This window comes from Lepidochelys kempii, chromosome 2 (assembly GCF_965140285.1).
Source record: "Lepidochelys kempii isolate rLepKem1 chromosome 2, rLepKem1.hap1, whole genome shotgun sequence".
NCBI lineage: Eukaryota > Metazoa > Chordata > Testudines > Cheloniidae > Lepidochelys > Lepidochelys kempii.
Window position 1 is genome coordinate 85258293 of NC_136381.1, and position 16126 is coordinate 85274418.

General features: G+C 42.2%; 1 protein-coding gene and 1 long non-coding RNA gene across 3 annotated transcripts in view; one reads left to right on the forward strand and one right to left on the reverse strand.

Moving 5' to 3' along the window:
• Window positions 1–16126, forward strand: part of LOC140906809 (uncharacterized) — a 28816-nt gene that overhangs the window by 4070 nt on the left and 8620 nt on the right. For both annotated transcript variants that reach the window (XR_012157254.2, XR_012157255.2), the window contains exons 2-3: window positions 14654–14784; window positions 15726–15820. This is a non-coding gene — a long non-coding RNA (uncharacterized LOC140906809). The remainder of the gene's footprint in view (window positions 1–14653; window positions 14785–15725; window positions 15821–16126) is intronic.
• Window positions 14828–16126, reverse strand: part of MYOM1 (myomesin 1) — a 99813-nt gene continuing 98514 nt past the window's right edge. Inside the window, exon 38 of the mRNA XM_073331468.2 lies at window positions 14828–15834. Within this exon, the coding sequence (XP_073187569.1) occupies window positions 15541–15834 (294 nt within the window). The 3' untranslated portion in view covers window positions 14828–15540. The remainder of the gene's footprint in view (window positions 15835–16126) is intronic.

Genomic DNA, 16126 nt, shown 5'->3' on the forward strand with positions numbered 1-16126 from the left:
TTAGAAATCGGTTTTATATATTCGAGTGTGTGTGTCCCCACAGAAAATGCTCTAAGTGCATTAAGTGCATTAACTCGGCTGAGTGCTTCCACAGTACCGAGGCTAGAGTCGACTTCCGGAGCGTTGCACTGTGGATAGCTATCCCACAGTTCCCGCAGTCTCCGCTGCCCATTGGAATTCTGGGTTGAGATCCCAATGTCTGATGGGGCTAAAACATTGTCGCAGGTGGTTCTGGGTACATATCGTCAGGCCCCCCTTCCCTCCCTCCCTCCGTGAAAGCAAGGGCTTTTTTCCTGAGTTTCGCGCCTTTTTTCCTGAGTTACCTGTGCAGACGCCATACCACGGCAAGCATGGAGCCTGCTCAGGTAACCATCACCGTATGTCTCCTGGGTGCTGGCAGACGCGGTACGGCATTGCTACACAGTAGCAGCAACCCATTGCCTTCTGGCAGCAGATGGTACAGTACGACTGGTAGCCATCCTCATCATGTCCGTGGTGCTCCTGGCCACGTCGGCTGGGAGCGCCTGGGCAGACATGGGCGCAGGGACTAAATTTGGAGTGACTTGACCAGGTCATTCTCTTTAGTCCTGCAGTCAGTCCTATTGAACTGTCTTATGGTGAGCAGGCAGGCGATACGGATTGCTAGCAGTCCTATTGCATCATCTTCTGCCGGGCAGGCAAGAGATGAGGATGGCTAGCAGTCCTACTGCACCATCTTCTGCTGAGCAGCCATGAGATGTGGATGGCATGCAGTCCTTCTACACCGTCTGCTGCCAGCCAAAGATGTAAAAGATAGATGGAGTGGATCAAAACAAGAAATAGACCAGATTTGTTTTGTACTCATTTGCCTCCTCCCCCGTCTAGGGGACTCATTCCTCTCGGTCACACTGCAGTCACTCACAGAGAAGGTGCAGCGAGGTAAATCTAGCCATGTATCAATCAGTGGCCAGGCTAACCTCCTTGTTCCAATAAGAACAATAACTTAGGTGCACCATTTCTTATTGGAACCCTCCGTGAAGTCCTGCCTGAAATACTCCTTGATGTAAAGCCACCCCCTTTGTTGATTTTAGCTCCCTGAAGCCAACCCTGTAAGCTGTGTCATCAGTCGCTCCTCCCTCCGTCAGAGCAACGGCAGACAATCGTTCCACGCCTTTTTTCTGTGCGGACGCCATACCAAGGCACGCATGGAGGCCGCTCAGCTCACTTTGCCAATTAGGAGCACATTAAACACCACACGCATTATCCAGCAGTATATGCAGCACCAGAACCTGGCAAAGCAATACCGGGCGAGGAGGCGACGTCAGCGCGGTCACGTGAGTGATCAGGACATGGACACAGATTTCTCTGAAAGCATGGGCCCTGCCAATGCATGCATCATGGTGTTAATGGGGCAGGTTCATGCTGTGGAACGCCGATTCTGGGCTCGGGAAACAAGCACAGACTGGTGGGACCGCATAGTGTTGCAGGTCTGGGACGATTCCCAGTGGCTGCGAAACTTTCGCATGCGTAAGGGCACTTTCATGGAACTTTGTGACTTGCTTTCCCCTGCCCTGAGGCGCATGAATACCAAGATGAGAGCAGCCCTCACAGTTGAGAAGCGAGTGGCGATAGCCCTGTGGAAGCTTGCAATGCCAGACCTCTACTGGTCAGTTGGGAATCAATTTGGAGTGGGCAAATCTACTGTTGGGGCTGCTGTGATGCAAGTAGCTCACGCAATCAAAGATCTGCTGATATCAAGGGTAGTGACTCTGGGAAATGTGCAGGTCATAGTGGATGGCTTTGCTGCAATGGGATTCCCTAACTGTGGTGGGGCCATAGACAGAACCCATATCCCTATCTTGGCACTGGAGCACCAAGCCGCCGAGTACATAAACCGCAAGGGGTACTTTTCGATAGTGCTGCAAGCTCTGGTGGATCACAAGGGACGTTTCACCAACATCAACGTGGGATGGCTGGGAAAGGTACATGACGCTTGCATCTTCAGGAACTCTGGTCTGTTTCAAAAGCTGCAGGAAGGGACTTTATTCCCAGACCAGAAAATAACTGTTGGGGATGTTGAAATGCTTATATGTATCCTTGGGGACCCAGCCTACCCCTTAATGCCATGGCTCATGAAGCCGTACACAGGCAGCCTGGACAGTAGTCAGGAGCTGTTCAACTACAGGCTGAGCAAGTGCAGAATGGTGGTAGAATGTGCATTTGGACGTTTAAAGGCGCGCTGGCGCAGTTTACTGACTCGCTTTGACCTCAGCGAAACCAATATTCCCACTGTTATTACTGCTTGCTGTGTGCTCCACAATATCTGTGAGAGTAAGGGGGAGACGTTTATGGCGGGGTGGGAGGTTGAGGCAAATCGCCTGGCTGCTGGTTACGTGCAGCCAGACACCAGGGCGGTTAGAAGAGCACAGGAGGGCGCGGTACGCATCAGAGAAGCTTTGAAAACCAGTTTCATGACTGGCCAGGCTACGGTGTGAAAGTTCTGTTTGTTTCTCCTTGATGAAACCCCCCGCCCTTGGTTCACTCTACTTCCCTGTAAGCTAACCACCCTCTCCTCCTCCCTTCAATCACCGCTTGCAGAGGCAATAAAGTCATTGTTGCTTCACATTCATGCATTCTTTATTCATTCATCACACAAATAGGGGGATGACTACCAAGGTAGCCCAGGAGGGGTGGTGGAGGAGGGAAGGAAAATGCCACACAGCACTTTAAAAGTTTACAACTTTAAAATTTATTGAATGCTAGCCTTCTTTTTTTTGGGCAATCCTCTGTGGCGGAGTGGCTGGTTGGCCGGTGGCCCCCCCACCGCGTTCTTGGGCATCTGGGTGTGGAGGCTATGGAACTTGGGGAGGAGGGCGGTTGGTTACACAGGGGCTGTAGTGGCAGTCTGTGCTCCAGCTGCCTTTGCTGCAGCTCAACCATACACTGGAGCATACTGGTTTGGTCCTCCAGCAGCCTCAGCATTGAATCCTGCCTCCTCTCATCACGCTGCCGCCACATTTGAACTTCAGCCCTGTCTTCAGCCCGCCACCTCTCCTCCTGGTCATTTTGTGCTTTCCTGAACTCTGACATTATTTGCCTCCACGCATTCGTCTGTGCTCTGTCAGTGTGGGAGGACAGCATGAGCTCGGAGAACATTTCATCTCGAGTGTGTTTTTTTTTCTTTCTAAGCTTCACTAGCCTCTGGGAAGGAGAAGATCCTGTGATCATTGAAACACATGCAGCTGGTGGAGAAAAAAAAAGGGACAGCGGTATTTAAAAAGACACATTTTATAAAACAGTGGCTACACTCTTTCAGGGTAAACCTTGCTGTTAACATTACATACATAGCACATGTGCTTTCGTTACAAGGTCGCATTTTGCCTCCCCCCACCGCGTGGCTACCCCCTCAACCTTCCCCCCTCCCTGTGGCTAACAGCGGGGAACATTTCTGTTTAGCCACAGGCAAACAGCCCAGCAGGAATGGGCTCCTCTGAGTGTCCCCTGAAGAAAAGCACCCTGTTTCAACCAGGTGACCATGAATGATATCTCACTCTCCTGAGGATAACACAGAGAGATAAAGAACGGATGTTGTTTGAACGCCAGCAAACATACATTGCAATGCTTTGTTGTACAATGATTCCCGAGTACGTGTTACTGGCCTGGAGTGGTAAAGTGTCCTACCATGAAGGAAGCAATAAGGCTGCCCTCCCCAGAAACCTTTTGCAAAGGCTTTGGGAGTACATCCAGGACAGCCGCGAATGCCAGGGCAAAGTAATCCTTTCACATGCTTGCTTTTAAACCATGTATAGTATTTTAAAAGGTACACTCACCGGAGGTCCCTTCTCCACCTGCTGGGTCCAGGAGGCAGCCTTGGGTGGGTTCGGGGGGTACTGGCTCCAGGTCCAGGGTGAGAAACAGTTCCTGGCTGTCGGGAAAACCGGTTTCTCCACTTGCTTGCTGTGAGCTATCTACAACCACATCATCATCATCATCTTCTTTGTCCCCAAAACCTGCTTCCATATTACCTCCATCTCCATTGAAGGAGTCAAACAACATGGCTGGGGTAGTGGTGGCTGAACCCCCTAAAATGGCATGCAGCTCATCATAGAAGCGGCATGTTTGGGGCTCTGACCCGGAGGGGCCATTCGCCTCTCTGGTTTTCTGGTAGGCTTGCCTCAGCTCCTTAAGTTTCACGCGGCACTGCTTCGGGTCCTGTTATAGCCTCTGTCCTTCATGCCCTGGGAGATTTTGACAAAGGTTTTGGCATTTCGAAAACTGGAACGGAGTTCTGATAGCACGGATTCCTCTCCCCATACAGCGATCAGATCCTGTACCTCCCGTTCAGTCCATGCTGGAGCTCTTTTGCAATTCTGGGACTCCATCATGGTCACCACTGCTGATGAGCTCTGCATGGTCACCTGCAGCTTGCCACGCTGGCTAACCAGGAAATGAGATTAAAAAGTTTGCGGTTCTTTTCCTGTCTACCTGGCCAGTGCATCTGAGTTGAGAGTGCTGTCCAGAGCGGTCACAATGGAGCACTCTGGGATAGCTCCCGGAGGCCAATACCGTCGATTTGTGTCCACAGTACACCAAATTCGAGCCGGCAACGTCGATTTAAGCACTAATCCACTTGTCAGGGGTGGAGTAAGGAAATAGATTTTAAGAGCCCTTTAAGTCGAAATAAAGGGCTTCATCGTATGGACGGGTGCAGGTTTACATCGATTTAATGCTGCTAAATTCGACCTAAAGTCCTAGTGTAGACCAGGGCTGAGGGAGGCTCTGGCAGGCAGTCTTCTTTTCTGCTGTTTCCCGCCCCAGCTAGGCCTCTCCCACAGAGTGAGAGCTGAAGGTCTGCTCTTCTTCCCAGTCAGTCCCTCGCTGAGCTGTGATCCACACCTCTCCCTTATGTCCCTTCCCAACAAGCCTGAGCCCTACGGTAGGTGTAGCAGAGTGGGGCTGATTGAGTCCACAGCCACTCATTAACCTTTTCCTGGCACGCTATCAAACAGCTCCAGAAAAGAGGTTCCTGATCATAGGGAAATCCATTTCAAAACACTAGGTGGGATCTGTGAAGGGACTTAGGCATTGCAAGACTGAGCATCATGTTGCCTAAATAATCACAGGAAAATGTGATCCACAAAGCTGACTTTGGTGCCTAGGCTCCCTATACAATGGATGGGAAGAGATAGGTCTCAGACAGCCATCTACAAAAGCCAGTACGCTAGGCAAGAAGCCACCTAAGATAGCAGTTGTGAGATGCTGACAACAGGGATGTGTGCTAATCCCATCCCTCTGTCAGCTATAAATGCCTAAATCCAGGCTGCAGGGAAGCATCTAGTTCTGTTTAGCAATCTACGAATGGGAACCTGCTATCTCTAGTCAGACAGCATAGGCTCCTAGAGATGTTTCATGAGGGAATAAGTTAGGAACCTGCCTCACACAACACAAAAAAAGGGGTTGAGAGTACCTACTTTAACTGTTGGTCCAGTGGTTAGTGCACATACCTGGACTCTTGGAAACCCAGGTTCAATTCCCCCTACCTCTGCTAGAGGGTAAGAAAGGATTTGGATGGGGGAGGTTATAGCATATGCTGATAAGGGGCTCCCTCAGTCTGTCCTGTTGAAGTTGTTGCATTGTGAATAAATAATGAAAGAATGGCTGGAGCAGTTGGACTAGAGACCCAGGGTACTCTGTCTCTCAGGTGGGTACCCTAACACTGGGCCATAGAGTGATTCTCACTGGCCTAGTGACTTATTTAAATATTTGTCCACAATGGAACAGAGAGAGAAGGGAGCAGTGTTCCAGATTGCCTGGTAAGAGGAGAGTCAACATTCTTCTTGAATTCATCACCCAGCATTTTCCCCAATAAAACATTTGAAGTAATGAGAAAACCATAAGTCTTAATAGGATCCTCACACTCAGGATTTTCAAACACTGGTATGCTTACAACAGGAAAAAGGCTGAAACTTTCCACTCCCTTGTCACTTTCCCCTTTCTCATCTTAATCTTGTGCTGGTTCTACCCCACTCTGCTTTTATTCATATCTATAATCTAGCTATGAATAGATTTTGTAAGATGATTTTGAATACAAAAACCTTTAAAGATGGAGATTTTAAAATAAATTTCACTCAAGTGGAGTAATTGTGTGAGTAGAGACATACTGGGGAATCAGTGGAGAAGATAGGAGATGGGGGAAAGGAAGAAGGAAAGAGGATAAAGAAGGGAGAAGAGGGACTAGAGGGAAAAGAATGGCATGTGAAAGGTACAAGAGGAAGAATGAGTAAAGGGGACAAGACAGACATAATTAAACCAAAGGAAAAAGTCACCCTAAGGAAGTATTTCTGTTGATGTCTCTCTTCCACTCCTTTATGTATCTCTATTCCCAACAGCCTCCCACATTCCTTGTTCTCTTAATTCTTCTCAGCTGTGTAAGAACCTGAAAAGAACCAGTTTCTTCATGAACATTTTCCTCTTTATGTTTTCTTTTGCTCTTTGCTCCTTTCTACAGTCGTAAACATCACTTTGCCTCAGTTCTCCACCATAGGGAAAGCTGTGTGGAGATTTTTTTCCCAGCCATTCTAAATAAATAGAAATGTAGCTTAAATGGAGTATCATTTGTGTATTTAGTTTATAGCTGTTGTTCAGGGATTCAGGGTGAAACTCTGATTTATGCTAATTAGTTTAAGTACTGTTCCTCAATTTGCAGCTGGCTGACACAAAAAATGGGCTCTTTTGTATTATGAAATTAGGTTTTACCAGTCAGAGTCCATAGCCAGAGCTTTCTCAATGACTGGTCAACAAATCTGGAACTCATTCCCACAAGACATCAGGAAAACCAAAAAGCACAGAGTCGTCACTGGAGTGAAATGCAAAACCCAGTTCTACAGTCTGGGCTTCCCACAATAACACCCGAAATATAAATACTTATTTGTATGCATATAAGCAAGGACCAGACCCTCCTGACTGGACCATAGAAAAGAGAAATTCTTCATGCCTCCTCTCTTCTGATCTTTAAAATGTACACTTTAAAGTTTTGGGAGGTGATCGTATACCACAGATGTCCAACATTCTCACTTTTTGTATCTGAACTATTCCGTGCCTATGTTGTTGAATCCAGTTGTTAGACCATCAGGAGATGAGTTTATGATAGGATTGTAAACTAGAATATGAAGAACAATGTGTGCAGGAAAGAGATATTTAGATGATAAAAGGCATCCAAAAGCATATAATGATCAGGATGTGTTTTCAAAATACAGTCACAAATAGGGTTGCCACCCATCCAGGTTTTACCCAATTTGGTTTTTGGCTTCTGTGTCTGGGTGCCATTTAGGGTTGCCAGGTGTCCAGTTTCGACTGAAAAGTCTGATAAAAAAGGGGATCTGGCTGTGTCCTGTCAGATGTACTGATACCAAAAGTCCGGTTACTATGAGGTGAGGGTAGGTGCCAGGTGCCAACTCGTACCTGCTCAGCCAGGGCTGACTCCTACCTGCAGGCTGCAGCAGCTCCTGTGACATCCCCAGAGCAGAGGGAGGCTGGGTGGGGGTGGGGGGGCAGAGGGTGGTGGAGACAATCCAGCGAGGGAAGGGGGAGAGGAGCAAGTGACAGGAGTGGGACCTCAGGGAAAGAGGCAAAAAAGGGGGTGAGTCCTTAGGGGAAAGGGTGGGGCAGGGGGTGGAGCTTCGGGGGTCTGGTTACCAGCAATTAGAAAGGTGGCAACCCTAGTCACAAATGTCTGTACCTGTCTGACTGCAGGATATAGAAATAATTCACATTCTGTCATCATATAATGGACTGAGGAGAAAAGAACAAAATTCCCTGCTTTGTCATGGATAATGGAGCATATAATGAGCTCTCACATTAAAGATTCAAAACACAAGAAAAATATCTATTCAATACCATCGTAAATTGAGTACACTCAACAGTTCTTTTATTTGAGTTGTATTGTAAGTAGTTTAGGGTCATGCAATCAGTTTTACAGAGACAAGATAAAAAGAGAATTTATTTTTAAAAGCACTTTCTTGCCTATGTGAATGACACCAAGTTAGTAATTAAAATGATAATTTTAAAGATTTTATTTAATTATCACCATTTTTGCTGTATGTTTACCTTTTGCATTTCACTCACCTCTAATAATGACACTATACCGGTTAGTAAGTATACCCTAACAGAATACTGTTGTGTCTGTGTTCTAAGCTTTGTAGAGGAATTAAAAACAAAACAAAACAGAAATCCTGATGTATTTTCAGTGACAAAGCAAAAAAAAAAATCCTCGTTTTCTATTCACCGTGCGCTTTGATAAAAACAGCAACAAGCTATTTTGTTTTAAACTGAAACTTACAGGCCCAATCCTGCTTCAATTGAAGTTAATACAGAATTCTGTCATAGATATCCATAGCCTAAATTTGAGCCTTCCGCTACTTGAGAATGGCCATTAAATCAGGCCTTGAAAGAACATTCAAGTCAATGGAAAGGCCCCTACCGACTTGAATAAGAGCTGGATCAGGCACTGAATGGCAAAAACCTGCCTCATTGTTATATTTATCACCGTAGATATTCATGGTTCTTTGATGCAGGCAAAGACAGATTCCCTGCCCTGAACAGCTTTAAAGAACGATTGATAAGATTATGCAAGTTTCAAATAATCACAACAGTAAACAGTTAAGAAGCATACAAAACAAGCAGCAAATGACAATATTTGCACAGCAGTGACATTTTTAAAGGGCAGAGTTCCTCTAGTTGCTGCTCTCTCACTCAGTGATTTGATACAAAAGTCATTATTTCTCCTCTGGACTAGTTACCATGTTTCTGCTGCAGTCAAAAGCCAATACATGGCTAACAACATTTGTATCATTTGAGTTGCCATTTAAAAAAATCTCATAGTGTAGAATCACTCGCTTCAGTGTTTTTGTATCAAACCAGTGCTACACTAGCATATATGACTTGTCAGCCTGATTTGCCCGTGTGCTACTCCAGGTTTCTATTGATTTGAATGGAGTTACAATGATGTAAAACAGAAGTAATACAGTAGTGAACCAGGCCCTATGTGTCAAACAGTAACTGTAGCTGATGGGAACAGTCTTAGCAATAGTTCAGTCTGAGATGTATTCATTCTTAGGGGTTGTTTTGTTTTCTGAATTTCTTGCTTAATCCATATTTTGCTATGTGTTATTTAGCATCTGCTGGCAACTTGCTGTCTCTCAGAATGAACCATTCTGTATGGGTCATCCTAAATTGTTCAAGTTCTGGTTTGTCTGGTGACATCCACCTTGTTTACAGGAAAGTTGTTAGCATTGCCAGAGTGAAAACTTACTCAAATTGCCTCCAAACAAGGCCCAATTTAACTACCATTTAAATCACTGGGAGTCTTTCCATTGTTTTTAATGGGAGCTGCATGGGGCCATTGGATCCATGTTCAATAAGAAGCATCAAAGTATCAGCAAATGATTTAAAAATTCTAAACTTTTCTTTCTTGAATATATTTCTGTACAAGTTCATTAAAAATGGCCAGTGTTTATGTTTTTCAATGTTCCAAAATTTGTCATAGAGCTTATACCCTGGAAATATGTTATGAGCCTAATTCTTTTAATTGGATAATAATCCTCTGAACTATCAAAGAAAACCACTTCTCGCCTGGGTAAAGCAAGCAGAATTTGGCCTTGAGAGTCTTAAAATCAATTTAAAAAATTCCCTAGAAATGTACAAAATTCAAAGCTATGAGTTATCCAAATACCAGTAACCACCAAAAAAAAAAGTAAAAAAAAGTTTAAGTTTGTGTTGTAAATCAACAAAAGACATTTTGAACTCATTATTGTTCTTTTCACCTTGCTTCTAGGCATCCACTTTTCAACTTCTGCCATTTTTATGCAAAGGTATCTAAGTGGCCAGAGATATGGAACTCCTTAGCACAAACTTGAATCACTGACTTATGTATGAATATTGTAATGCTGTAAAGCATAATGATTAGTATGAATTGGTCTAACCCTTCTACATAGCTCTGTACAATATCAATGCTTTTTTTCAGCCCCTTTTTCAGAGTAGTAAATATGATGCTTCTTGACAGGATATATCATAAGGTCTTCTAATCACACCTGTGATTGTTCCAGTGCATAGAATCACCTTATCAAAGCCTGACTCACTGGCTAGCCAGATACATTTTAAAGAATATTTAGAAGCAACTGCAATGTATTTAATCAATGACATTAAGATGTGAATGTAACGAAAAAAACCAACAACCCATTGTGTGTTGTGAAGCCGTTACAAGGGTAATAAGCAGAATTAGGAAGTCTTTCTGTAAATATATTATGGAGATGCTAAATCCTATGAAAGTTCAACACAAGATCAATATCTTTTTCGTAATAAAATCATTACACACATACAGTAACATCATAGTTTTATTCAGGTGTTTGTTTCCACTGATTTCTTTCCCTGTCTAATCAAGCTTCCTGTGGGATGAAGAATTATTTCTGGTACTGTAGATTTCACATCACTCTCCTTTGCAGCTTGCCAGCTACCTTCTCGATCATCTCCCTCTTCCACAATCAGGGTTTCATTTGGATCAGGTGTCTCTTCTGTAGCAATAATCTCTTCTACATGTGGCTTAACAAAATCTGATTTAGGAGAAGTAATACAGATTCTCACCTATTTACTCTGCTTGACATAACACAAAGGCATGTAGCGTGTTGATTTATTTTAGCTTTGTTTATGACCTTTTTTCTCTTCCTTTCCCTCTTCCCACACCTATTTAAGGAGGTTCTGCACTAGAACTCATGTTGTAATTTTATATAGAGAGCCTACAGTGAGCTAGTGCCTTTACAGACATGTAAGTAAACAGGTCCATGCCTAAAGAGTTTGTATACTAAGGGACAGAACTGGCAAACATTTACTCACATAAGAACATTGGCCAAGATTTTCTAAAGTGACTAGTGATTTGGGGTGCTCAACTTCAGACACCAAAAGGGGCCTGATTTTCCGAAAGTCTGGAGCACCCAGCCCTCTGAAAACCAAGCATCTCAAGTTAGGCATGTTAAACACTTGTCACTTTTGAAAATCTTGCCCATTATATGTATATGTGGCTTAAGAACTCATATCTAGGAAGTAATGATCTGCATGGACTTCTAAGAGCATAATGTCAGACTTATTTTTCTTCTTGGAGCTGCACCCATTTTAATGAAGGAGTTCTTACCTTCTTTCTCCCCTTCATTGTGACAATTACTTGTGACAGTTGCTTTTTTCCTTTTAGCTATAGTTATTGTATTTAGATTAGGTCCCTGCACATCAGCATCATGCATAACCATGCCAATCTGTGCCATCACAGGAGTCACAATCACCTGTACCAAAGAAAGAACAAAGAATGCACAAGCAAGAAATGCAGATGCATCAGAAATTCTCTTTTAAACAACAGCGATAGAACCCCTATAATCAATATATTTAGAAATAGGTATCAGTCTAAATTCTTCATCCAGCTATACATATACATAATGCCTGTTGAAATGAAGAGGCACAGAATTTGGCCCATTATTTAGTAGATGATCCGTGTATCTAATTAATGCTCTCCATTACACCATTCATAATGGGAATATTCCCCTGTAGCTGTGTCAAATATATGGAGGAATGATGGGGACAGATTTTTGGAGAGAAAACAAAATTCTGCAAGAAAAATGAAACTGTATTAAAACTATACTTGCAAGAAAGATTAGTTAATCTACTACTCCAATAAGAAATGGCCAAACTATGCTCTGAGCTACACCTCTGAAATCCTATTGATTTCACTGATGATGCAAAAGTGTAACTTGGAGCAGGTTTAATCAATTGTGCTTTATAATTACAGTGTAAGTTCTGGGCCCAAAATGGAATGATCTAATTATCAGCTTTCAATTTGCTTCATATCATATTAAGTGAAAGTATCAAATTCATTGGCAACATTTATATTTAAATTTCAGAAGGTTAATTATGGCATATTAAACAATGAGGCTACTTTCCCTGCTTTCATTTTGAAAATAAAAAGTAAGGAGCACTTTTACTTTGTTTAAGATATAGAAATTCTGTGTAAACAAAGTTCCAGTTGATTTTTTTAATTCCTTAAGCCTTCATCCAAAGCATTTATGCATCTGCTTAAACTTTAAGCTTGTTAGTTGTTCTATTGAAACCACAGGACTACCTGTGCTTAAAGATAAGCACATACTTAAATGCTTTGGTGGATCAGACTTACGAGACAAATCCTGCTTGCCTTACTTATGTAAGTGTTGCAGTTGAAGTCAGTTACTGCATAAACATAGACAGGTTTTGCTTTGGATGTATAAATTCAAAATCTTCAACCTTTCTTAGAAATTAGTCAAGATCTTACTATTCCAGTGCAAAAGTGACCTACATCAATGTTGATAAATGCGTTAAAATTTGTCCTGTTACCTGAGCCATACAGAATTTAGTAATTTCAGTTCACAAAGGTCCGCACAATCCTTTCTCTTCAGTTTTGATCTAAAGGGGATTTGTGCCCCTTGAGTGTCACTTTTCAGTTGATTTCTTAGCAATCTATTAGAAACTGCAAGTTCTGCAGGATTTAAAACAGAAGTCAGCCTAGGTTAATTCAAAATGTTTGTCAAGGTCATGAATCTTTTGGAGATAAGTTGAGCTCAGCTTCAGATTTATAACAAAAAAACCCAAACTGGGCAAACGTTGCATGGTTTTGTGTTTCTTGCTGAATGTTTTATAGTGTTCTTACTTTTAGAAAAAGAAATTTCTCAAATTTTAAAGCTATCAAAGTACACTGTTACTTTTTCATACATAAGACTTCTGGGGTCAATCCTGCATCCACTGCACTCCTCACATGAATAAGGGCTACACACTAAACTCCAAAGGATTTAATTACCATCAGCACTTACCTTTTTGATTCTCACAGAGCTGCCATTACTACAGCAAGGGAAACTGCAGAATTTGTGGATTCACAATAGTTGAGATGTTATAGGAGATAAAAGTGTGTGAAAAGGTGAGCACAGATCATGCTTAAATAAAATGCTGAAAATATGTTAGTTCTATAGATTTTGATGTGACAAATCATGCTGCTGTGAGATCTATTCTGAAAAAAAAATAACATGGTGTATTCCACATGATATTAAGATAAGTTTTCTCTCAAAATTAGAGACTGAGTTGATAATGACCTAAGATGCTGGAAATACGTATGAATTCCATTGCTCCAGCTCATTTAATAATGAGCAAAGGCACTTTTGTAAATCACTGACAAATATACAGTATTACCACTGCCACCACAGAAGGCAGTTGTTGCAGAGGATCAAAGATTTGGATTAGTGGTTATATAAAGCTTTCAGCTGAAAAATAGTTTGTTTAGGATTTGATGAATACCTACTTTGTAACCTTCATAAGAACAATGGGAAAAACTGCAGAGACTATGAATTAAAAAAAGTATCGTTAATCTGTTATTGCTCACGTCTGTGAAGATTGAGACAGTGTAACTAACTGAATTTTAAGAAGTGAACTGACTTTATTGGAGCTACATATTCTACTCTTTCTCTACTTTATTATGAGGAAAAGCTGTAGGTAACAATAAAGTTCAGTGAATACATTACCAATTCATTGCTGGTTTTCACCCACAATGGCCAGTAAAAGACAGGATACAAAGTTCTTGGGAGCAGAAAGTCTGCTGGAGGAAGATTGTTGCAGGACAAGGCTGCCACAACGTCCCTTCTACCAGAGGCCCATAGGAACCATCAGAGCCTCTCACACGGGTGGCATGGGGGTTTAAGTGTGTGGTTCAGTGGAGCTGGGTGATGTGCTGATCCGGCACGTCCACACTGCAGTGTCCACTGGCACTGGCTCCAACAGAAACTTATGCTGATCTTTCCTTGGGCAAACCGCAGGAAGGGCAGTGAGGGAAAGATTACCTGCCCTTCTCCATGGGTGAATCTCCTCGTAGAATGGAGTAGGCCTTGTTGTCACAGTGTAATGTAAGCTATGCCTCTCTGTCCCTGTTAGGCTATATCTGGCCCAGTGACCGCTTTTCAGAAGTCATTAAGTTCCCTGCATCAATAACAGGGCTTGGCACTTATATAACATTTCATCTTCAAACAAAAATAATTATTAGTTGGTTAAGTAAATAGTACTGTCCTAATTTTATGTAGGGGAAAACAAAAACAGAGAATTTAAGAGACTTGGTTAAGTCCACTTCATTAGAGTCACAATAGGGTTAAATTTGGCCAGCAAATCAATGGTAGAACTGAGATTAAGAATTTAGGAGTTCCTGGGTCCTATCAACATGCTTAGTTCACCAGAAAATGCTGCTTCTACTCTACATGATGTAATTGAGAAAAAATGTCAGTCACCAGAGCTTATATCCCTTGGAAATAAATGTATAAAAAGACAATATTGAATGTACTATTTATCAGCTTATGTTACTTCAAATACTCATTGCTAGTTTTCTGTGGTGTTAATGTCCAATAACAGATGTTAATATGCTGAACTTTAAGAAAGAGATTTTCTATGGCCTCAATTAAGCAAAATACTTAAGCACTTGCTTAACTTCAGGTATATGAGTAGAACTGTCAAAGTCAATGGAACTACTCGTGAATGTGCTTAAGTGCCTTGTTGAACTAGGGTCTGAAGTTGGTGAAGATCAGAATTGAAATATGTGGAGGTTTCAGTGATTTCACTCTGTGTTTTATAGTAAAGACCAAAGTGAAGACTACCACAGTCAAAAGGGCCACTACAGGAAGTTGCAATGGTGAAGAAGTTAACTGGAAGGTGCTGTGAACAACTACCAGACCAGTGACCAACAAAACAAGACAGTGAAACAAGGTAGAAGCAGAGATGAAAGAAATGTGTTCCATTTATTTGTGACCATTGAGGAGGACTCATACACTGTTGTTGACATGAGTGCACATTAATATTATAGCAACACATAAGAGATATTTGTTGATTTAGCATCCTGGGGCTCATTCTTATTTATACTACAGCCCCTTTACACTACTCAGACAGTATAAACAAGCCTTAAAGTGGTTGTAAATTACATTTAGTCCCATTTTAAGGACCTTTCTTTATACTGCCAAAACTGTGTAAATGGGCCTTAGTGTAAATGAGAATCAGGACCTCTGTTTCTAATAGCTATAGTACACTCCATATATACTACTTTACCACAGTCTGACCAAATCTAAATTGCTGCTCAGAAAAACATCTCCTTTAAGCCTTGATCATTCTTAATCCTTTCAGCCACCTCATTAATTACCTCCCTTGAAACTCTCCCTCACTCTGCTTGTTTGTATTGTATGGAGGATGAGGGTCAAATTTTGGACCTGATGCTGCATTCAGTAGGAATTTGGCTGATTTAAGATGTGCAGGGTTAGGCTCTGAGTGGTTAGCTATAAGAGAATGGTCTTTAAATATATATTAGTAAAGGCACTATTTTGCTTGGTGTAAATACATGTAATAAAAACACAAGTGAAGTGAGTGGAAGGATCCAAGGCTATTTGCTATGCATAAAACAATTTACACACATGAATTATGCCAGTATATCATTCAATCTCTCCCCCATACTTCTGTTTCCTCGTCTCAAATTCACACTCTCTTTTTATCTCCTTTACTGGGCTCAGGCTGAGATACTTCATCTTCTCCCTCAGGTATGAACACACTTACAGTGAAATCACTGGTTTCTGTGCCATATTTGTTTTTCACCAAAATGCTATATCTCCCAGAGTCGATTGTGTTGACGCCAGTCATAGTAAAGCTGGCGCTTTTTCCAGATTCATATTTCAGGATGCAGTGGGCATCTGCAGTCAACGGTTTCTCATTCTTCAGCCACGTGACCTCTGGGACAGGATCTCCCCAGACATTACAAGTAAGATTAAGCGCCTACAAAAAATGTACAAATGGGATATAAATAACAGTTGTTAACTGATTTTTTTGCATCCATTTGGATGAATAATTCCCTGAAAGTCCCCTCTTAGCTTCCTGCTATTAGACAATGGATTCCCCTTAAGCATCCAAGATCAATAATTTCTGATGTAGTCTGATCCATCATGAAGGAAGAGAATGAACACAACTAATTAAAAAGCTCCATTAAAGCCTTCAGTATTTTATGGACCCTCTTCCCTCATGACCATTACCACAACCCCCTCTGCATTGTTTAATACAAAAATTAGAC